At 39.2% G+C, this 22,806-nt stretch overlaps 1 protein-coding gene and 1 long non-coding RNA gene across 10 annotated transcripts in view; one reads left to right on the forward strand and one right to left on the reverse strand.

Annotated features, from left to right (window-relative positions):
* Positions 1–12,528, reverse strand: part of LOC112828498 (uncharacterized) — a 29,071-nt gene extending 16,543 nt beyond the window's left edge. For 3 of the 4 annotated variants that reach the window (XR_012376150.1, XR_012376149.1, XR_003209525.2), the window contains exons 1-2: positions 12,341–12,528; positions 10,572–10,644 (exon numbers count right to left, since the gene is read on the reverse strand). This is a non-coding gene — a long non-coding RNA (uncharacterized lncRNA). Of the gene's footprint in view, positions 1–10,571; positions 10,645–11,687; positions 11,812–12,340 lie in introns of those variants that run through there. The other variant, XR_012376151.1, reaches the window with a different exon arrangement.
* The window catches only part of DIAPH2 (diaphanous related formin 2), a 949,436-nt gene continuing 938,569 nt past the window's right edge, over positions 11,940–22,806 (forward strand). For 3 of the 6 annotated variants that reach the window (XM_025876973.2, XM_073885914.1, XM_073885916.1), the window contains exon 1: positions 11,941–12,348. In XM_025876973.2, the coding sequence (XP_025732758.1) occupies positions 12,217–12,348 (132 nt within the window). In that variant the 5' untranslated portion in view covers positions 11,941–12,216. Of the gene's footprint in view, positions 12,349–22,806 lie in introns of all 6 variants that reach the window. The other 3 variants (XM_025876916.2, XM_025876845.2, XM_073885915.1) reach the window with 2 other exon arrangements.

The following is a 22,806-nucleotide window of genomic DNA, read 5'->3' on the forward strand; positions in this document are numbered from 1 at the left end:
GGGCCAAGTCTTTAAATTAGAGCCAATGATCTTGGCAATGTGCTCTTTAGAGGTAAGAACTCAGAATCAAGATGTAGGATTTATGTTCTAGAGCTCTTAAAACATATTTTCAAAGTGTAGTTCACTGTCCAAATTAAGCTAGTTCAGCATTCTAGAAGTAATAGTGAGTAAGAATAAATGAAATTCTAGAAAATGAAATGCAGGGGTGCCTGGGTGGCTCAGTTGTTAGGTGTCTGCCTTTGGCTCAGCCTGGGATCGAGCCCTCCATCGGGCTCCCTGCTCATTGGGAAGCCTGCTTCTTCCTCTCTCACTCCCCCTGCTTGTGTTCCCTCTCTCCCTGTCTCTCTCTCTCTGTCAAATAAATAAATAAAATCTTAAAAAAAAGAAAATGAAATGCAATTTACTCCTGAATAACCAAAATAAATGTGGTCTCCCATATTCATATTCATACTCATTTTTTATGTGTGTGTGTCATTATTAATATGGACATGTTTGTATATGTATATATTAACATGATAAATAAAAGATTTATCTATGTCTATATCTATTTGTGTGCTTTGTGTATGCTTTTTAGTATATAAGGATATATCTAAGCAATCCTTAACTTACTGTAGTTTGCATGTCATAAACCTCTAGCATTTAGAGTAGGCTTCTAGCACACAAATAAAATTATGGAAGTCAGTCTACTTTCTGATACATTCTGAGTACTGCTCCCCATAGTTCTTAGTTTCAACTTGGCACCTTGAACTTGTCTCTACCCTATGATACATTCTGAGTACTGCTCCCCATAGTTCTTAGTTTCAACTTGGCACCTTGAACTTGTCTCTACCTTATATAGACCCTTTACTCTGTATCTGGTCCCAGGACAACACCAGGAGAGACTTCCATGGAACAGGGACTGAAGGGTTCACTTTACTACATCTGGCAGGATGGAAAGGATAATGAACTAAGAAAGGAGGGAAGAAAGAAGAGAGACAAGTAAAAGAGAAAGAAGCTGACAGAAACACACGTATATGTCAAGAGCAAGTACGCTCTATGAAAAAAAAACTAGACTCTTGTTTGGCTGGTGAACTGTTTCTGAAAGCAAGCAATCACGTAGTTCTGAGCAATGTTAGCTTTATTTTAATGTATGTATAGTCTTTCAAATGTGTACTGTTTCCGAAAAGAAATCTGCTCATTGGTTTCCTGATTTGTTTTTAATGTCACCAAAGACCTCCTCCTTTCTGAAGTTTCTGCTGGCTATCATCTCTTTAAAATTAATGTATGGTCTCTGTTATTGCACTTTCCTGGATCCCATCTTACCTGTCTGAATTTTTTTCTTAGCATCCAGCCATCCTGCATAAAAAGTATTTCTCCTCTCAGATTCCCAATCTGCATTCTAGTATCATGGTGTCATTTCCATTCCTGTCACACTGAACTGAAATCTCAGAACCTACCATGAGTAATAAACTGCTAAGCTGTATCCTTGGATTACTACTTTCCCCTTGTCCACACTTAAAGTGAGCTTTCAACAAACTTCTTTCTTTGGTTTTCATAACCCTCCCCACTCTCTTTCTTGGTGATCTTACCTACTACCACATCTTCAACTAATATTGCTATGTAAATGACTCTAAATCATCTATCTCCAAACTTTTTCAGAAACACAAGACCTAATGTCTAATGATGTCTTCACCTGCATATTTTGTAGGCACCTGAAATGTGGCATCTTTCATACATAACTCAGCATATTTTTCAAAATATATTTCTCCTCTTTGATTCCCAATCTGCATTGCAAAATTATCACTCTCCCTGTAACTCAGGTTTGAAACCTCAGAATTATCTTCTACTTTTCCCTTTCCCTTATTTCCCATATCAGGTCAGTAGATCCTATAAATATGATCTGCGAAGACTGTTCCTATCTTTCCATACTTTCTTCTACTGTTCTAAATCATAGTCTTATTATTGCATGTCTATCACTGAAATATCTTATTAACTGCCTTGGGTCCCATGAACCAGCCCAACTCAATTATGCATCTCATATCCACCAACCAACAGGTTATGGATGCCTCCAGGCTGTTTACTATTGATTTTTCCTTCCTCCCTTAAGACACCTAGTTATGATCCTGGCTGTAACTTGCAAACTCTTGAATCTATAAGCCAAATCTAACAGGGCTACTTTAGACCTTTGCAATGTTTATTTTTTGAGTCTTGGTTTTTCTTAGCAGATTTTTGCCTTGGCTCACCTTTCTACCTCCTCCTTTTCTGGACTATTTTGGGTATCTGCACTAGGTCAGGTTCCTATAACTGGCAGTCAGGTTGAGTGAAAGTACTCATTCTCCAATAAGAGAATGACTTTTGAAAGTGGTGTCCTAATTTATCTCGTCTCCAGTGTCTTATCTTATAAACCATTCTACACACCAATGCCAGAGCACTGTTCCTAAAATACAGGTCTAATCATGTGTTTTTCCTGTTCATATATTTCTGGCAACTCTCCACAGTTATGGAATAAAATCAGAATGGCACTCAAAGTCTTCCTGATTTGGCCCCTCTTTCCCAGCTTTATCTCCCACTATACAATCATAAAACCTACCTTCCAGCTCCATTAGATGACTAATCAATTTCCAAACCCAGCCCACATTTTCCTTTCTCTAAGCTTTTGCTCATGTTGTTCCCTCTCCCTCAAAAGCCCTTTCCTCTAATTTCCAACTTTTGGGGGGTCCTACTTATATTTAAAGGCATAGCCTTTCCATAAAACCTTCCCCTTTCTTGGGGCACCTAGGTGGCCCAGTTGGTTAAGCGTCTGTCTTACACCCAGATCATGATCTCAAGGTCATAGGATTGAGCCCTACATCAGCTCCCTGCTCAGCGGGGAGTCTGCTTCTCTCTCTGATTCTGCCTCCTCCCCCCTGCTCATGCTCTGTCTCTGTCTCTCTTTCTCTCTCTCTCAAATAAAATCTTTAAAAAAGAAAACCTTGTAAAAAAAAAAAAAAACCTTCCCCATTCTCTTCCTCCTATATACTTCTGTAATATTCTTTTGCAGTCAGATGAGTTCTTGTCAGTTGCCTTGACACTATCCTAAGCCAAATGAGATCATGAATAGTGTTATCATTCATTTATCCTTAGCACCATGCCCTAGACATATTTACTACTCAATATTTGTTAATATAATTCACACGATATGTATAAGTTCTAATATGCTAGCTAAAATTTTATTACTTTATAGTCTTATATTTAATCACAAAAAATAGTGTAAAAAGAAAAAGTAATCTAATGACAGTTATATATAATTGTAGGATCACATATAGAGCTTTACCTGCAATGCAAAAGCTTTATTCTGCAGATTAAAAGTCTTTTCCAAAAATTTTCCTAAAAATTCACGTGCATATCTTAAAGAAGGCTTTCTGAATGAATCTGATGCCAATGTAGATGCCATTTAGCTTCTAATATGTTGGAACGGAAGACTTAAAAATAAGTAGGATAAGAACTATATATTGTCCACTACTGTATTAGGTAATATACAATTTAATGTAATCGGTTAATGGGTTGTCCTGTTTAGTCTATATAAACTCCTAAGAGTTGTTCTGGTACATAATGTATACTTGATTAAATATGGTGTTTATGGTCATTTCCATATATCAGGCTCTGATCAGAAAGAAATTCTTATATCATTGTATAGCAAAATCAAACCCTGCATTTCCTGCTTTTGCCAGGAGAGGAAGGACAAGATTGGTGTTCACATGAGAATATCAATTCTTTGGAATTGTAAGTAGGTATATGCTTGTCATTGTGTGTATAGCAGGGGAGGTGGCTTAAACAACTGATTTGTATTTATGCTAAGGAACAAACAGGTAATAATGAACAAATAAAAATTGATGTGGAATGGATGAACCTTGAAAATATTATTCTCAGTGAAAGAATCCAGTTAATAAAACACCATACATTTTTAAGATTCTATTTATGTGAATGCCTAGAAGAGGGAAATCTAGAGAGACATAAAAGTGGATTAGTGGTTGCCTTGGGTTGGGAGGGGTGTGGTTTGGGAGGACTGAGGAGGGGTTATGGTTAAAGACAAGATTCTTTCTGGTGTGATGAAAATATTCTAAAATTGATTGCAGTGATGGTTATACAACTCTGTGAATATATTAAAAACTGCTGAATTGTACACTTTAAAAGGGTGAAATGTATGATTTGTGAATTATAACAATAAAGCTGTTAAAATTTATGTAGAATATATAAAACAAAATAAACTTTTTTTTTTTTTTTTTTTTTTTTAGAGAGAGAGTGTGTGCACACCTGTTGTGGGGGAGAGGCAGAAGGGGAGGGAAAGTGAGAAGACAGGCTTGATCTCACAATCCTGAGATCATGACCTGAGCCAAAATCAAGAGTCGGACACTTAACTGACTGAGCCACCCAGTTGCCCCAAAATAAACCTATTTCTAAGACTTGCCTAACTACTGATACCTAGATATGAAAACAAGTTATTATTTACAGATGTCAAACATGTCTTCTTCAATTTTCATGATTAATTATATTTTGAAAAGGTCAGAAAATAAACCACAAAAAGAGGCAATAGGTTTTAGTTGCATAATTTTAGTCTCACTTTTGAGACTAAAACAGTGTCTTCAAGACACTGTTTATACATACTGATTTTTTTCTTAAAAAAAAACCCTCAGCTTCTTAAATAAACAGCATCCCTATTAACACCAATGTGTGTTTCTCTGATCCACATAGTTTATCAAGCAAATTGAAAGTTTTCCCCTCACTGTTTATTACTATACCTATGTCTTACTAACTTATAGACTGGACAATTACCATTCATGATCTGTTAAGCCACTCTTGAAAATTGCTTTGGGGCTTTGGGACTTTGGTTAACAGGGAAGTCGGTTGTTAGAAGCATATTTTCCATATAAAATTCAAAGGGCTGGTTTTCAGTATACTGTATAAAACCATAGGTGGTATGATTCTGGGAATTCTCAGTCTCTATTAGTCTCAACACTTTCCCCAAAAGGAGAAATTGGTACCATAGTCTTTTGGACTAATTTTTGTGGGGCTATGTTTTAGCTGCCTGGCTTCTAGCCCCAATCCCTGTAATCATCACAACTGAACACATTAACCTTTACTTCAGGTAAGTGACTGCTATTGGTCATTATTTTTTCCAGGCCTTTTCTTGTTGTCTACATTTTCTTCACTGGGACCAATCTTGTTCCTAGTCAGAGAGGATTCAAGGATGAGTATTTCAATAGTTTGTGCCTTAGCATCAAGTGGACCTATCCCTTCTGGTCCTACTGTGATCTCACAGACAACTTAAACAAACTGGGTGTCTTTGTTGCCATCTTTTATTCACCGTATCTGCATTTCTTTGTAGATTTCATCTGTTATGCCAACTTCTTTAGGTCTGGTGCCTTGCCTTGTTTAGCAGTGTCTTGCCAGACTGCTTAAGAGATTGCTAATTTGTTTCTTAATCCCAATCCCCCATCAGTGGATTCCTGCTTATCTGCCTATTGCCTGCCAGCGGACTGGATTCTATTCTCTGCCTGCCTACCAGGACATCCAATTCTGGACTTCTAGAGTCTAGCTGTTTGCCTGCTTACTGCCTACTGTTACACAACCCTTCTTTCTGCTTTACCAGCCTGCCCAGACTCTTCCTGTTGGTGACTACAGGAAGCTTCTTAGCTTTCCTGTCCTGCTGTAATTAGTCTCTTTAGTTTTTGGGTACTAGGCTCCTTGGCATGGCTCTGTCTGCAAATGACAAATACCTTGAGATACTATCTCCCAGTTTGCTACTAGGTTTTTATTTCCTTGGGCCAACATTTTAGTAATTCTTGTCTACTCTTTCTTTTCCTTTGTTTCCTGTATATAATCTGTGGAGAAAAACAGTTTGTTCCTTTATTTTTTTAAGTTTTTATTTAAATTCTAGTTAGTTAACACAGTGTAATATTAGCTTCAGGTGTACAATACAGTGATGCAACACTTCCACACAACACCTGGTGCTCATCACAACAAGTGCACTCCTTAATCCTTAATCCATCCTCCCACCTCCCTTCCAGTAACAGTTTGTTCTTTCTAGTTAACAGTCTGTTTCTTGGTTTGCCTCTCTTTTTTCCCCTGTTGCTCCTTTCTTTTGTTTCTTAGATTCCACATATAAGTGAAATCATATGGTATTTGTTTTTTCTCTGACTGCCTTATTTCATCAAAATAAAAAGCTTCTGCACAGTGAAGGAAAAAATCAACAAAACTAAAGGGCAACCTACAGAATGGGAGAAGATATTTGCAAATAACATATCTGATAAAGGGTTAGTATACAACATCTATAAAGAACTTACCGAACTCAGCACCCGTTGTGAGTTCAAGCCCCACATGTGGCAAGTTTACTTAAAAAATTAAAAAAAAACCCAACACCCAAAAAACAAATAATCCAGTTAAAAATGGGCAGAAGACACGAACAGACATTTTTCCAAAGACATACAGATGGCCAACAGACACATGAAAAGATGCTCAGCATCACTGATCGTCAGGGTAATATGAATCAAAACTACTATGAGATATCACCTTACACCTGTCAGAATGGCTAAAATCAACAACACAAGAAAGAACAGGTATTGGCACGGATGCAGAGAAAGGGGAACCCATTTACACAGTTGGTAGGAATGCAAACTGGTGCAGCCACTCTGGAAAACAGTATGGAGTTTCCTCAAAAAGTTAAAAACAGAACTACCCAGTGATCCAGCAATTGCACTAATAGATAATTACCCAAAGAACACAAAACACTAATTCGAAGGGATACATGCACTCTGATGTTTATGGCAGCATTATCAACAACAGCCAAATTATGAAAATAGCCCATGTGTCCACAGATTGAAGAATGGATAGAGAAGTTGTGGTGTCTATATATATATATATATATATATATATATATACACACATATATATTCATATAATGGAAAATTACTCAGCCATAAAAAAGAATGAAATCTTGTCATTTGCTATGATGTGGATGGAACTAGAGTACATTATGCTAAGTAAAATAAGTCAGTAAGAGAAAGACAAATACCATATGATTTCACTCATATGTGGAATTTAAGAAACAAAACAGATGAACATAGGAGAAGGGTTAGGGTTAGGGAAGGAAGAATAAAATAAGTTCAAAACAGAGAGGGAGGCAAACTCTTAACTATAGAGAACAAACTGAGGGTAGCTGGAGGGGAGGTGGGTAGAGGGATGTGATAAATGGGTGATGGGCATTAAGGAAGGCACTTGCTGGGATGAGCACTGGGTGTTGTATGTAAGTGATGAATCACTAAATTTTACTCCTGAAACCAATACTATACTATATGTTAACTAACTTGAATTTAAATTTAAAAAAAGAAAAAAAAAGTTATTCTGCATGCCACTGCCAGACCCTTACTTTATTTTATAACATTCCTGCTAAAGATCTTTAGCCATTACTACCACTGTCTTACATTCAAATCTGTTTACATTCTGGGAAAATGCTAGTGGGACAACCATGTTTCCTACTGTTATTCAACATCTATGTTCTCATCATTCTACTCAAGCCCCACTGGCCCCTCAACCTCATTGGTCAATATTGTTTCCAGACCATTCTATATGTTGTCTTGTCCTTACTTCCTTTCTTAGCTTTGCCTATTCACATCTGATTTCTGCTTCATACCTCAGCAGCTCAAGTCCTACCTTCTCCTTGAGAACTTCTTCATCTATTCTAGGTCCAACCAATCTCACCCCTTTACCATGTTATGTTGAATTTAGAGTCAGTACCTCCAATTTAGGCAGCTGATTTTCTCTTACCATTTCACAAATTTGTTGTTTTACAGTAGATTTTATAGCTATTAATGGCAGGGATTTTCCATTTCACAGTCTGTTTCATTACAAGTGTTTGTGTACCACAAACAGCACATTAGCAATTGGTAAATAGAAGAATTATGTCAAAGTAAGGTGGAAGTCCAGTTGGTTAACATGTGAATTTCCTTAGCACTTTAAGTTTTGAGGTGATGAGGAGCAAGGTTTCTCACAATTAAGCATAAGTCCTAGCAATATATGAAGACTTTAAGAAAAAAAGAAGAATCTTGCACCAGACTCTGCCCCTTCAGTATGACTGGTATAGTGGCTTCAACAACCTCTAAGTTCCTTACATTAAACTATCTGGTGAAGCTGTGACTACTGGTAGTGAAGCTGTGAAGACATTTTACCACAGATTTTAACAAGTTGGGTACTCTTTAGATTTTTAAAAAAGATCTATTTATTTATTTGAGAGAGAGAAAGAGAGAGCACAAGTTGGGGGGCAGAGGGAGAGAGGAGAAATCTCCAGCAGACTCCCCGCTGAGCCCAACACATGGCTGGATCTCAGGACCATGAGATCTAGACCTGAGCCGAAACCAAGAGTCAGAGGCTTAACTGACTGTGCCACCCAGGCACCCCTCAATTAGATTTTTAATTCTGATAAAGATAATATCTATTAAAAGTTAATGCCCTTGAGGATCCACATCAGGAAGGAAGAAGCATGAAGGCTACCAAGCATTGAGGGTTGTGATGATGGAGTAAATGCCAGTGGAGATTTAACCTTGTTAGTGTTTTTATTAGAATGGTTATTATTTTCGTTAGAGCTCTGATTACAAAGTTGCACTGGATTTAAGTGATCTTCCCTAACCATGTCTCCCTAGAATCCCTGTTTTTCCCAGTGTACAGTTCTATAGAACAGGAGATTCTTCAGGAAGACATATATAACATTGTAGGAGAATGTCTGGTATTTTTTTTCTGTACATCTATTTTGGTGTTAGCACATAGTATATGCTTAATAAATAACTTACTAAAATAACTTTACTCTTAGGGAAATTTTATATCACAAATGTTTTTCCATGACCCTAAAGGGGATTATTTCTCATTTCTGTCTAATCCACGTTACCTTTCATTTCTTTATTAATGACCCAGATCGTTTAGAAGAGAACATTCAGCAGAAGGGAGACACAGAAAGCAAGAGGGATAATATGAGGCTCATCAGAAACCTCTGGGGTAACAAATGACTCTAAAGTCAATTTGGGAAAGACAGAGCCTACCTAGCAGCCTTTTATCTTTCTTTTGTCCTAGGGCTCAGTTTTTAATGTTAACTGGATGCTAAACTCATGAGAAGCCAGAGGGAGAGACCACAAGGTCAGCGGGTCTAAAATAAACTTTTGACATCTCGACTGTTAGTAGCCTCCTTCTTTTTTTCAGCATGAGAGAAAAGAGGTCTCTCCATCCACCAAGCTATCTGTGTGCCCCAGGAAGGTAAAAACAAAGGAATGTATGTGCAGTGAGATCAGCCCTAGGACTGTACTTGGTGAGGTGCCTGGTTCATAATCAGTGGACAAATCTTGCAGGACGGACAGTAGTGGTTTCCTTCATCAGTTAGCTTCCAAGAGAGACCAATGACCTTGAAATAGGATGGAAGGGTGTTTAATTACTGTTTACATTAACTGAAGCAAAATGCTAAAAAACAAACATCAAGAATTAAGATGGGGCCGAGATAATCACAGTAAAGTCAAATGTAAGCCATATCAGGAAGCGATTTTTTCACTTTTTGCAGTAAAGATTATACACCTTTTACACATACCTCTAATTGGATTTCAAATGTAGCTTTACTTGGTCTGAGGATAGTGAAACCCAACCTTATATTCAAATAATGTCAACCCATTTTCAAGTTTATTTACATACTCCAAACAGGCCATTTGTATTACAACGCTTTCTCCCTTTTAAAACCACACTAATGAGACCTAAAAGTCCTTCATGATCTGGAAACTGCTTATCTGTGCACTTTTTCTCTTGGCAACAGAAGTCTTCTCCCTCCAGATGCCCCCAATTTCTTAACCATATGGTCTCTGCACATGCTATTGTCATTTCCCTTGCCTGAAATGTTCTTCCCCCTCTTTCTTTGCCTTGTAATTGCTCAACACAGTTTTGTTTAATATGCTTTCCAATAGCCTGAAAGCCCTATAAGAGCAAGCCATATCTGTCTTGTTCACTATTGTATCCACAATGCCTAGCACAGTACCTAACATTTAGTAGGCTATCAACAAATACTAACTTTAATTATACCTTTAAGACTTAGCTCAAACATCATTCTCTTTGGGAAGGTGTCTTGGAACCTTGACATTCTGGTGGTTTACCTCCCTCATGTGCTTTATGAGCTCCCTGTTCATATCTGTTGTCCTGAAGTGCAGTTCTTTAATCGTCTGTCTCTCCTGGTAGGTAGACTATGAGGTTCTAAAGGGCAGAAAGTGTGTCCACTTCATTCTTCTAACCCAGAACACTCTGTATAGCACCTGGTATACCCTAAGGAGCTTAATAAATACCCATGGAGTAGATTATTGATCCATGTTTGAGCTTGGAGGATTTTCACCCATATCCATATCTCTTAAACAGGAATTGGATGAAAGCACTGGGTAAACAGGTCGTGTCTTTCTGTAGCATGCATTTTTACTCAATTTTTCAGGAGGGGAAACATTTAAGTTAAATCACATATGTGTTTGTGTGCATATAGTGAGTTGAGTTCAAAATATACATCAAATTTTAAGATAGAAACTTAGACAAAGCAAATTTACCTTAGGGCTCCTTGTCCACCCTGTCTGGGAGCATGTATTTCCTCTTCTGTGTTGTTTTTGGGTAGTTTACCAGCTGCATGATTAAAAAGAAAGTTAATGACAATGACAGCCAGGATTAAAACTGTTTTTAGATAATATTATGTTCTTTTCGCTCTACTGTCCCAGTTAATTGCCTCATCACATCTATAGTATGGTCAATTTTATTGTAATGCACTCCCAATAAATATGCTCATAAACAAATTAGATTCGCCATAGTTGAATTTAGGTTGAAGGGGAGGGCAAAAGAAGTCATAGCCTGAAGATATCTGAGTAACAGGCATATGGACATGTTAGTAGACTCAGTATCTGAGGTTACACTTCAGGCTTCGCTAGCATATATGCTCTTATTCTATGATGGTGGTTCATTCAAATCCTGCTCTGCCCCTGCAATGGTCTTAGTGTGAACACTATTTTTAGAGGGCCCTGTTTAAAAAAAGATGTTAGAAATATAGCCTGGGCATCTTCCTGACAAGACAAGCACTAAAGACTAACGATGCTTACAGTACCCTGCTGCTGCACAAAAACACCTAGCATTTGTGTAGAGATTTACGTTTTAAACAAAGCTTTGACACACATGATCTTACTTCCCTAACTCCCATAACAACCCTAAACCTAAACTAGTCTCAGAAACTGAAAATAGCACTCAATCCAATTGCTAGCTCTCTATAGGTGCTTTGGTTAAAGAGCCTTAACTGCTCCCCCTTCCCCCGAGATTAGGTAGTGGATGCCTGCTGCTTCTACTACCCAGCAGCATGGGAATAAAGGAACGACTGTATTTCTTTGATCTCAAAGCAATCATGGCAATACAATGCACCCCCCTCTGTCCACTTTGACCCATACGGTCTGTCTAGGCAATTAATCAATGCTCTCAGTGGTAGTTTTCCTATACGATGCCAGCTGTCTTGCCAATCTACCCCTCCCACAGAGCCTAGCAGGACCACACTCTCAGTAAGGCGTCCGTGGGGAAGGTGCTCTGGCCTACACTAGGGGAAGCTGATACTCAGGTACATCTGCCAGTTAAACTCATACTTGAATCCTTCCGGGCCTCAGTTTCCCCAACTCTAAAATGGGCTATACCTCTTTTCTCTTGACTAGTTCCCTTCCATTTCACGCTGGGCGCCTAGGAAGTGAAATCAGTGCTTAAACGCAGCTTAAAGTCCTCTCCTATCCTCGGCGCCCGTCGCTGCGCTGGGCATGCTCAGTAGCTGGGGCCCGCTCGGCACTGGGAGTAGGAAGCAGCTTTCGGCGCCCAGGCGGCTGACTGCGGGTACTTTGATGAATCACGTGTGTCGAGGCCCTCTTAAAGAGATAGGCACCTACTTTCCCTCCACCCTTAAACACCGCCCTAAGGGCGGCGGCGCCAGCGACCGCGGTAATTGCAGCTGCTCAGGGGCAGGGCTTGCCCCAGCGCCAGTAGTGGCAACGGCGTGTTGCGTCGGGGGTGTCTGGGAGCCGGGAGCCTGAAATCGGCAGCTCTCCAGGCAGACACACTCTCACCAGGAAGAGGTGCTATCTAATCAGCTGGAGCAGTGGGACCACCCCGAGGGGCTTCCCCAAGTTGAGGAGAGGTGGGGTTACAGGTCACAGGTGATAAGGCCGGAGAAAGATGGAGCAGCCCGGGGCGGCGGCGTCGGGAGCGGGAGGCGGCAGCGAGGAACCCGGTGGGGGCCGGAGCAACAAGCGGAGCGCGGGGAACCGGGCCGCCAACGAAGAGGAAACGAAAAACAAACCCAAATTGGTGAGTGCTCCCGCAGTCCCCGCCGGCCTTGGGGACATCGAGAGCCCCGGGATCCTCCGGCTGTTGCGCACGGGGGAACCCGGGGCCCCCTCCCAAGGCTAACCGCGATCTGGCTGTGCTACTCCGGGAGCCGCTCAAGGAGCGGCCACGCCGAGGCGCGGAGACGGCGTGGGGGCGGAAGAGCACCCCCTTCTCCATTTAACCCCTTTCTCACTCTTACCATTCCGCGAGGCAGTGCGGAAAGGAGAAAGGCCCCACCCCCAACTTGGGGAGACTCCGAGTTGCTGGGTAGGGTCTGTTGTTTGTCTAACTTGTGGGCACGAATATTCCCGCGATTCCTTTCCTTCCCACCTCAGTCAGTTGCTGGGTTTTGACTCCTAATACTTAGTGTCCGGGTAGGGGAACCTCTTTTCTTTTCAATCCAGATACTTGGGAGCCCACCCACAGACTTAAAAACCAGCCTCACCCTTAAAAAAGCCACACAGCGTAGGCTCCTAGTCTTTGTACTTTACCAGAAATCTAAGGAAGAGTCGCCTACGTGCGCTTTTTCCCGTTGCCTCTTCCCTGTGCTCTCCCAAGAAACACTTGTAAAAGTGGGGGGGAGCGTGGGAGTTCGAGTCTGGGTGAGGTACCACCAACTGTTGTGTATATAATAGTCATTACAGTACTTCCACTTAGTTGATTAAGAACGCTCAAAAGCCGTGAGACTGCGCAAGTTTCATTGCCCAGAAAGTGTGTGAACCAGTGGTAGCAGTCTATTTCCTGCCACTGACTTAATGTGCCGAGGAATGTAATCTATGGGGCCTGGTATTAGGTTGGGAAATACTGGAGTTTCCTCAACTCATCAGTTAAAAGGGTTCCTCTTTTTTTTTTTTTTTTTTTAGTTTATATGAAAATGGTTTAATAGTGAAATTTAAAAACTGGTAGCATTAACAAAATATATTGACTACAGTGTATTTTTCCCAACCATGGCAAATATGCAGACATTTATCAATAAAGTTTATAATTTGGGTGGCATGAGGGAAAATAGTTTTCCTGCACAGATTCAGCAAATAAATCCTGTTTGAAGGTTCTTCCTCTGACTCTGAAGTGCAATCACATGTTGCACATTTAGTTTTCAGTTTTAACCAGCAACTTGTTTGTAATAGGGGAGGAGACTAGTGACATTACTAAAGCCTTTTCTTACGGCATCTGATCATTTGGTATGTACCTGTTGCACTTCTCTCTCTTGCTTTCAGTTTGCCTTTCAATTATGGATTGTCCTTACTGGTCAAAGTATTATTTCAGGAAATACACAGATTTCCATTGTGTAGGGAAGGGACTTAGTGGGGTAGAATAAAATGAACAGTTTAAAGTCTCATCAATTCCACCCTAACTTGAGGCAAGTTGAGAACTTGCTCACTTGGTATGTCCTGGTAACCCAGTATTTACAAATGAAGAAACTGCTTTTTGTGAATTGTCTTTGCTGGCAGAGGGTTAATGGGTTTAATAGGTGCCCCCAGCATCATGAAACTTAAGAAAAGTTTTGTGAGTGTATCACCAAAGTTTAATATATTTAAAAATTCTGATATGATTTTGAAATTTATCAGTTTGTGGTAAATGTTTCCCTTTTTTTTTTTGACCCAGTACAAAACTGTGATTTAAACAATGATTAAAAGTTTCAGCAAAAATAAAAGTGAACTCGGTGTCCACGAATAGTTTGGTACATCCAGCAAGAAACTTCTACTTTTAGGAACTACACTTTCAAGAAAGCACTTATGTCCGTTAGTAATAACACTTTGATTATATTCTTCCTTTCCCTTTGGTATTTGTCCTGTTTCATCTTTTATGTTTTACTTGCTTTGACGAGGTAACTAGATCGTTATGAGATGGTATCACTTTCACTTACTAGCTAACAGCGTTCAGTGTTGAACATAGCTTGATATAGGAGAACGCGTATTTGAATCCAAGAGTTTGTTACTATCAGTTGGAACTTTCTTTTTTGCTCAGATTAACTTTGGAGCCTTACATGATTTTACAAGCAGATGTGTCAGAGTTAATAAAAAATTTAGGAAGACATTTCAGCACATTTTAAGGCAAGCAAGTTGACCAAACAAGACTTGGTAGACTTTTTTTTTTTTTTAAATAAATGCCTTACTCATTATTTTAAGTTGTCTTATTGAAGTGCTCAAGATGTTCTTCTAAGGCCTTTTAGGATGGAGTTCATCTGCGGTTCTTAACTTAAAATATTGCCAGTAAGATAAAGCTTTACCTAGACTTAATTTTATTATTTTGAGTATTATGTTATTAATCACTGTAATAGTTCTTAATTGTATAGGTGTATAAAGGAGTTGTGTGAGATTATAAAAGAGAGCTATATGATCTTAGAAATTATTTGTGTAGGTGCTTGTGGGGGATAGGGGTTCTTAAACTCCTGAAATTGTATGAAAAAATTTGAGTGTATGTAGGTACATTCATTTTTCTGGGTCTCATAGTTCTCATCAGTTTCTCACAGGCACCTGTCACCGATAGACAACTAAGAACTATTAGGTTACCAGAGAGAGAGGGTAAAGGAAATGCCAGTTGATTCCACTCCAAGTTACTAGGGAGGGGAGGAGGTCAGTGATGAAGGGAGAAGGAAAATACTACTGATCACACAAATGATTGATAAGATTATTCATCTGGGAGTAAAAAAGATAATTAGATAATGTCTATATATAGTATTAACTAAGATGAAAGTTTCCATTACATAGAAAAAGTAACAATAGTGATAGTGGATTTATTACAGTATAAGGCTTGTGATTCAGTTGTTTTCGTTTAGTTCCTCATTGTTCTGGAAAACTGGAGAAGGAATGCATGTTTTCTTTTGAGAGGAACTACTTTAATTTATATCTCAACCTTTTGATGGGTATTAGAATTTTTTTTGATGGGTATTACAATATTTTTCAAAGTGACATTTCAAGACTTAAATGACTTCTGTTTAAGATTAAATCAAAATTTAACAGAACTTAGTTTAATTTTCTTCATCTGTGAATCCTCATAATGACCCTTTTTGATTCTTTTTACTGAAGGCAGTCTTCTCTTGAACTTCTCACATTTTGAATAATGCATTAGTAGTAAAGCTTTGTATTTTATGTAACTCTTTGGTTAGGCCCAGATTGTAGCATGTCATCAAGCAGCATGAATTTTAGATTAATTAGTAATTTGGTGTCAATCATGGAGTGTATTTTGTCAAATCTAGTAGAGCTTTAGAAGTATTATGAAGAAGCTGCATCTTGAATCCCACATATTTAAGGCAAGGGCTTGACCATTAAAAGAGGCCATTGTTAAGGTAGAACTAACACCCCTCACATGTTTTTGCATTTTGACTCTGTGTTTCTGAAGCCTTTTGTTCTTTAGATAGTGGAGTCAAATTAGTAACTTGATGTAACAGAAGTTAAATTTTGGTTATTGTATAACTTCCTGAATATTCGGTTTGGTTTTTTTAATTGAATAAATCATGTTTTGATTTAACTGATACAATGGTGAATTTCTTGGAGAGGGGTGCCAGCATGGAGGCAGGAAGACCAGTTAGGAGGAACAGAATGGTTGATGTTTAGAGACCTGGATTCCAGTTGCAGCTCATCTACTCATCCATTTACTAGTTCATCTATTTACTAGGCATATTTCTCTGCACTTCAGTTTCCTCCTGCCACTCCATTGCCTCACCTTCTTGCCACTCAGGCTGAACATCTTCACCAAATTTGAGATATCCACCTTGTGTTTCTCCTTCATAAATCTCACCTGCCTTTCACAGCCCAGCTTGTGTCTCAAAATTCCCTCATTCTTTCATTAAAACTTCACTGATTACTTCAGCTTAACAAAGGGTTTTCCTTATTCTGAATTTGTAACTACTGTGAGTCTGAATGTTATATGCTGATCTTGTATCTACAGAGATTTTAAAGTGCTTCTGGGCAGTGGTTCCACTTTATGCCTATTCTTGAAAACCTTGCAAGGCAGTGTTTGGGTGCAAAACTACTCAGTAAATGATTATTGGCTGGGAATTCTTTCCCTATAGGCCAGACGTTTTGAGAGTATAAATTGTTGAAAGTAGGCTTTTATTTATTTATTTATTTATTTATTTATTTATTATTATGTTAATCACCATACATTACATCATTAGTTTTTGATGTAGGGTTCCATGATTCATTGTTTGTGCATAACACCCAGTGCTCCATGCAGAATGTGCCCTATTTAAATACCCATCACCAGGCTAACCCATCTCCCCTCCCCTCTAGAACCCTCAGTCTGTTTTTCAGAGTCCATCGTCTCTCATGGTTCGTCTCCCCCTCGGATTTATTCCCCTTCATTCTTCGCCTCCTGCTATCTTCTTTTTTTTTTTTTTTAACATATATTGCATTATTTGTTTCAGAAGTACAGATCTGTGATTCATCAATCTTGCACAATTCACAGCGCTCACCATAGCACATACCCTCCCCAATGTCTATCATCCAGCCACCCCATCCCTCCCACCCCCACTACTCCAGCAACCCTCAGTTTGTTTCCTGAGATTAAGAATTCCTCATATCAGTGAGGTCATATGATACATGTCTTTCTCTGATTGACTTATTTCACTCAGCATAACACCCTCCAGTTCCATCCACGTCGTTGCAAATGGCAAGATCTCATTCCTTTTGATGGCTGGAAAATATTCCATTGTGTACATATACCACATCTTCTTTATCCATTCCTCTGTCGATGGACACCTTGGCTCTTTCCACAGTCTGGCTATTGTGGACATTGCTGCTATAAACATCGGAGTGCACATACCCCTTCAGGTCCCTACATTTGTTTCTTTGGGGTAAATACCCAGTAGTGCAATTGCTGGATCGTATGGTAGCTCTATTTTCAACTGTTTGAGGAACCTCCATACTGTTTTCCAGAGTGGTTGCACCAGCTGGCATTCCCACCAACAGTGTAGGAGGGTTCCCCTTTCTCCGCATCCCCGCCAACATCTGTCGTTTCCTGACTTGTTAATTTTAGCCATTCTGACTGGTGTGAGGTGGTAACTCATTGAGGTTTTGATTTGGATTTCCCTGATGCCGAGCGATGTTGAGCACTTTTTCATGTGTCTGTTGGCCATTTGGATGTCTTCTTTGGAAAAATATCTGTTCATGTCATCTGCCCATTTCTTGTTTGGATTATTCTTTGGGTGTTGAGTTTGATAAGTTCTTTATAGATTTTGGATACTAGCCCTTTATCTGATAGGTCATTTGCAAATATTTTCTCCCATTCTGTCGGTTGTCTTTTGGTTTTGTGGACTGTTTCTTTTGCTGGGCAAAAGCTTTTTATCTTGATGAAATCCCAATAGTTCGTTTTTGCCCTTGCTTCCCTTGCCTTTGGTAATGTTTCTAGGAAGAAAGTTGCTGTGGCTGATGTTGAAGAGGTTGCTACCTGTGTTCTCCTTTAGCATTTTGATGGACTCCTGTCTCACGTTTAGGTCTTTCAACCATTTGGAGTCTATTTTTGTGTGTGGTGTAAGGAAATGGTCCAGTTTCATTCTTCTGCATGTGGCTGTCCAATTATTCCAACACCATTTGTTGAAGAGACTGTCATTTTGCCATTGGACATTCTTTCCTGCTTTGTCAAAGATTAGTTGACCGTAGAGTTGAGGGTCCATTTCTGGGCTCTCGATTCTGTTCCATTGATCTATGTGTCTGTTTTTGTGCCAGTACCATACTGTCTTGATGATGACAGCTTTGGAATAGAGCTGGAAGTCCGGAATTGGGATGCCGCCAGCTTTACTTTTCTTTTTCAATATTCCTCTGGCTATTCAGGGTCTCTTCTGGTTCCATACAAATTTTAGGATTATTTGTTCCATTTCTTTGAAAAAAGTGGATGGTATTTTGATGGGGATTGCATTGAATGTGTAGATTGCTCTAGGTAGCATTGACATCTTCACAATGTTTGTTCTTCCAATCCATGAGCGTGGAACATTTTTCCATTTCTTTGTGTCATCTTCAATTTTTTTCATGAGTGTTTTATAGTTTTCTGAGTACAGATCCTTTGCCTCTTTGGTTAAATTTATTCCTAGGTATCTTATGGTTTTGGGTGCCATAGTAAATGGGATCGACTCCTTGATTGGTCTCTCTTCTGTCTTGTTTTTGGTGTATAGGAATGCCACTGATTTCTGCGCATTGATTTTATATCCTGCTACTTTACTGAATTCCTGTATGAGTTCTAGCAGTTTTGGGGTGGAGTCTTTTGGGTTTTCCACATACAGTATCATATCATCTGCAAAGATGGAGAGTTTGACTTCCTCTTTGCGGATTTGGATGCCTTTGATTTCTTTTTGTTGTCGATTGCTGTGGCTAGGACTTCTAATACTATGTTGAATAGCAGTGGTGATAGTGGACATCCCTGCCGCGTTCCTGACCTTAGGGGGAAAGCTCTCAGCTTTTCCCCATTGAGAATGATATTTGCCGTGGGTTTTTCATAGATGGCTTTTATGATATTGAGGTATGTACCCTCTGTCCCTCTACTCTGAAGAGTTTTGATCAAGAAAGGATGCTGTACTTTGTCAAATGCTTTTTCTGCATCTATTGAGAGGATCATATGATTCTTGTTCTTTCTTTTGTTAATGTATTGTATCACGTTGATTGATTTGCGGATGTTGAACCAACCTTGCAGCCCAGGGATAAATCCCACTTGGTCATGGTGAATAATCCTTTTAATGTACTGTTGGATCCTATTGGCTAGTATTTTGGTGAGAATTTTTGCATCCATGTTCATCAAGGATATTGGTCTGTAATTCTCTTTTTTGATGGGGTCTTTGTCTGGTTTTGGGATCAAGGTAATGCTGGCCTCATAAAATGAGTTTGGAAGTTTCCCTTCCATTTCTATTTTTTGGAACAGTTTCAGGAGAATAGGTATTAATTCTTCTTGAAATGTCTGATAGAATTCCCCTGGGAAGCCATCTGGCCCTGGGCTTTTGTTTCTTGGGAGATTTTTGATGACTGCTTCGATTTCCTTAGTGGTTATAGGTCTGCTCAGGTTTTCTATTTCTTCCTGGTTCAATTTTGGTAGTTGATACATCTCTAGGAATGCACCCATTTCTTCCAGGTTCTCTAATTTGCTGGCATAGAGTTGCTCATAATATGTTCTTATAATTGTTTGTATTTCTTTGGTGTTGGTTGTGATCTCTCCTCTTTCATTCATGATTTTGTTGATTTGGGTCATTTTTCTTTTTGATAAGTCCGGCCAGGGGTTTATCAATCTTGTTGATTCCTTCAAAGAACCAGCTCCTAGTTTCGTTGATCTGTTCTACTGTTCTTTTGGTTTCCATTTCATTGATTTCTGCTCTGATCTTTATTATTTCTCTTCTCCTGCTGGGTTTAGGCTTTATTTGCTGTTTTTTCTCTAGCTCCTTTAGGTGTAGGGTTAGGTTGTGTATTTGAGACTTTCTTGTTTCTTGAGAAAGGCTTGTATTGCTATATACTTTCCTCTTAGGACTGCCTTTGCTGTATCCCAAAGATTTTGAACAGTTGTGTTTTCATTTTCATTGGTTTCGAAGAATTTTTTAAATTCTTCTTTAATTTCCTGGTTGACCCATTCATTCTTTAGTAGGATGCTCTTTAGCCTCCATGTATTTGAGTTCTTTCCGACTTTCCTCTTGTGATTGAGTTCTAGTTTCAAAGCATTGTAGTCTGAAAATATGCAGGGAATAATCCCAATCTTTTGGTACCGGTTGAGACCTGATTTGTGACCTAGGATGTGATCAATTCTGGAGAATGTTCCATGGGTACTAGAGAAGAATGTGTATTCCGTTGCTTTGGGATGGAATGTTCTGAATATGTCTGTGAAGTCCATTTGGTCCAGTGTGTCATTTAAAGTCTTTATTTCCTTGTTGATCTTTTGCTTAGATGATCTGTCCATTTCAGTCAGGGGGGTGTTAAAGTCCCCCACTGTAAATGTATTGTTGTCAATGTGTTTCTTTGCTTTGTTATTAATTGCCTTATGTAATTGGCTGCTCCCATGTTAGGGGCATAGATATTTACAATTGTTAGATCTTCTTGTTGGATAGACCCTTTAAGTAGGATATAGTGTCCTTCTTCATCTCTTGTTAGAGTCTTTGTTTTAAAATCTAATTTGTCTGATATAAGGATAGCCACCCCAGCTTTCTTTTGGTGTCCATTAGCATGGTAAAGGGTTTTCCACCCCCTCACTTTGAATCTGGGGGTGTCTTTGGGTCTCAAATGAGTCTCTTGCAGACAGCATATCGATGGGTCTTGTTTTTTAATCCAATCTGATAGCCTGTGTCTTTTGATTGGGGCATTGAGCCCATTTACATTCAGGGTAACTATTGAAAGATATGAATTTAGTGCCATTGTATTGCCTGTAAGGTGACTGTTACTGTATATTGTCTGTGTTCCTTTCTGGTCTATGCTGCTTTTAGGCTCTCTCTTTGCTTAGAGGACCCCTTTCAATATTTCTTGTAGGGCTGATTTCGTGTTTGCAAATTCCTTTAGTTTTTGTTTGTCCTGGAAGCTTTTTATCTTTCCTTCTATTTTCAGTGATAGCCTAGCTGGATATAGTATTCTTGGCCGCATATTTTTCTCATTTAGTGCTCTTGAAGATATCATGCCAGTCCTTTCTGGCCTGACAGGTCTCTGTGGATAGGTCTGTTGCCAATCTAATATTTCTACCATTGTAGGTTACATATCTCTTCTCCTGAGCTGCTTTCCGGATTTTCTCTTTGTCTCTGAGACTCGTAAGTTTTACTATTAGATGTCGGGGTGTTGACCTATTTTTATTGATTTTGAGAGGGGTTCTCTGTGCCTCCTGGATTTTGATGCTTGTTTCCTTCCCCACATTAGGGAAGTTCTCTGCTATAATTTGCTCCAATATACCTTCTGCCCCCCTCTCTCTCTCTTCTTCTTCTGGGATCCCAGTTATTCTAATGTTGTTTCGTCTTATCGTATCACTTATCTCTCAAATTCTGCCCTCGTGATCCTGTAGTTGTTTATCTCTTTTTCTCAGCCTCTTTATTTTCCATCATTTGGTCTTCTATATCACTGATTCTCTCTTCTGCCTCATTTATCCTAGCAGTTAGTGCCCCCATTTTTGATTGCACCTCATTAATAGCCTTTTTGATTTCGACTTGGTTAGATTTTAGTTCTTTTATTTCTCCAGAAAGGGTTTCTCTAATAACTTCCACGCTTTTTTCAAGCCCAGCCAGTATCTTTAAAGTCATGATTCTGAACTCTAGGTCTGACATCTTACTAATGTCCGTATTGAGTAGGTCCCTGGGAGACGGTCCTACCTCTTGTTCTTTTTGCTGAGGTGATTTCTTTCGTCTTGTCATTTTGTCCAAAGGAGAATAGTTGAATGAGAGAACAAAATGCTAACAGGTTAACAATGTCCCCAGCAAATATACTCTATACAAATCAGAAAAGACCTGAAACCAGGCGAAAAGGAAAGAAAGAAAAAAGAGAAAAAAAGAAAAAGATAGAAACCAACAAAAACAGAAGAAAAGAAAAAAAACAGAATATGATCAAATATGATCAGGCTAGTGCATAGATCAGTGCCACACACTAGATTTTGGGCGTATTTTGGTCTCTTAGAAGAAAGTGCCTCCTAAAATTTTAAAGGAAGAAAGACTTATATATGTACAAAATAAGGGTTGATACAATGAAGGGATGGAAGATGACTGTAAAGATGAAAATTATAAAAGATTTTATAACGGGAATTGATAAGAGAAGAAGTTGAAAAAAGATTTAAAAAAAAAAGGGAGAGAATGCGATCAGGCAGGAGACTAGAACAAAGCCATACAGTAGTGATTTAAGGTATATTTTGATCCGTTAGAAGAAAGTGTATCTCAAAATTTTAAAGAGAAAACAAATATATATATGCCAAAAATAAGGGTAACTACTATGAAGGGATAAAATATGAGTCTAAAAATGAAAAATAAAAAATTTTTTTTTAAAGGGATTGATAAGATGTTGGTTGAAAACGGGGAAAAAGAAAAATTAAAAAAAAAACAGTTAAGAAAAATTTAAATTTGAAAAACTAATGAATCATGGTAAAAAGCCATGAATCCTATGTGCAGTATTCCCCTAGCACTGGAGTTCTCCCGTTCTCCTTGATATGTAAACTTGGTCTTGGCTGGCTGTTCGTGCTGATCTTCTGGGGGAGGGGCCTGTTGCTGTGGTTCCAAATGTCTTTGCCGGAGGGGGAATTGCCCCACCCTTGTTGGTCAGGGCTAAGCAATCTGCTCGGGTTTGCTCTCAGGAGCTTTTGTTCCATGCAAGCTCTCCGTACAGCTTTGGAACACTTGAGTGAAAATGGTGGCCTCCCAATCTCCGCCCGGAGGAGCTGAGAACTCGGGGCCCTGCTCCTCAGTGCGCCCCCAGAGAAGAGCAGTTACTCCCGTCTCCCTGGTCTCCTGCCGCACTCCGTGCTCACCCGGCCTGTGACTGAGCGTTTCTATCTCTGGCACCT

Source organism: Callorhinus ursinus, unplaced genomic scaffold (genome assembly GCF_003265705.2).
Source record: "Callorhinus ursinus isolate GAN/ISIS: 27379988/994484 unplaced genomic scaffold, GSC_fseal_2.0 scaffold67, whole genome shotgun sequence".
Taxonomy (NCBI): Eukaryota; Metazoa; Chordata; class Mammalia; order Carnivora; family Otariidae; genus Callorhinus; species Callorhinus ursinus.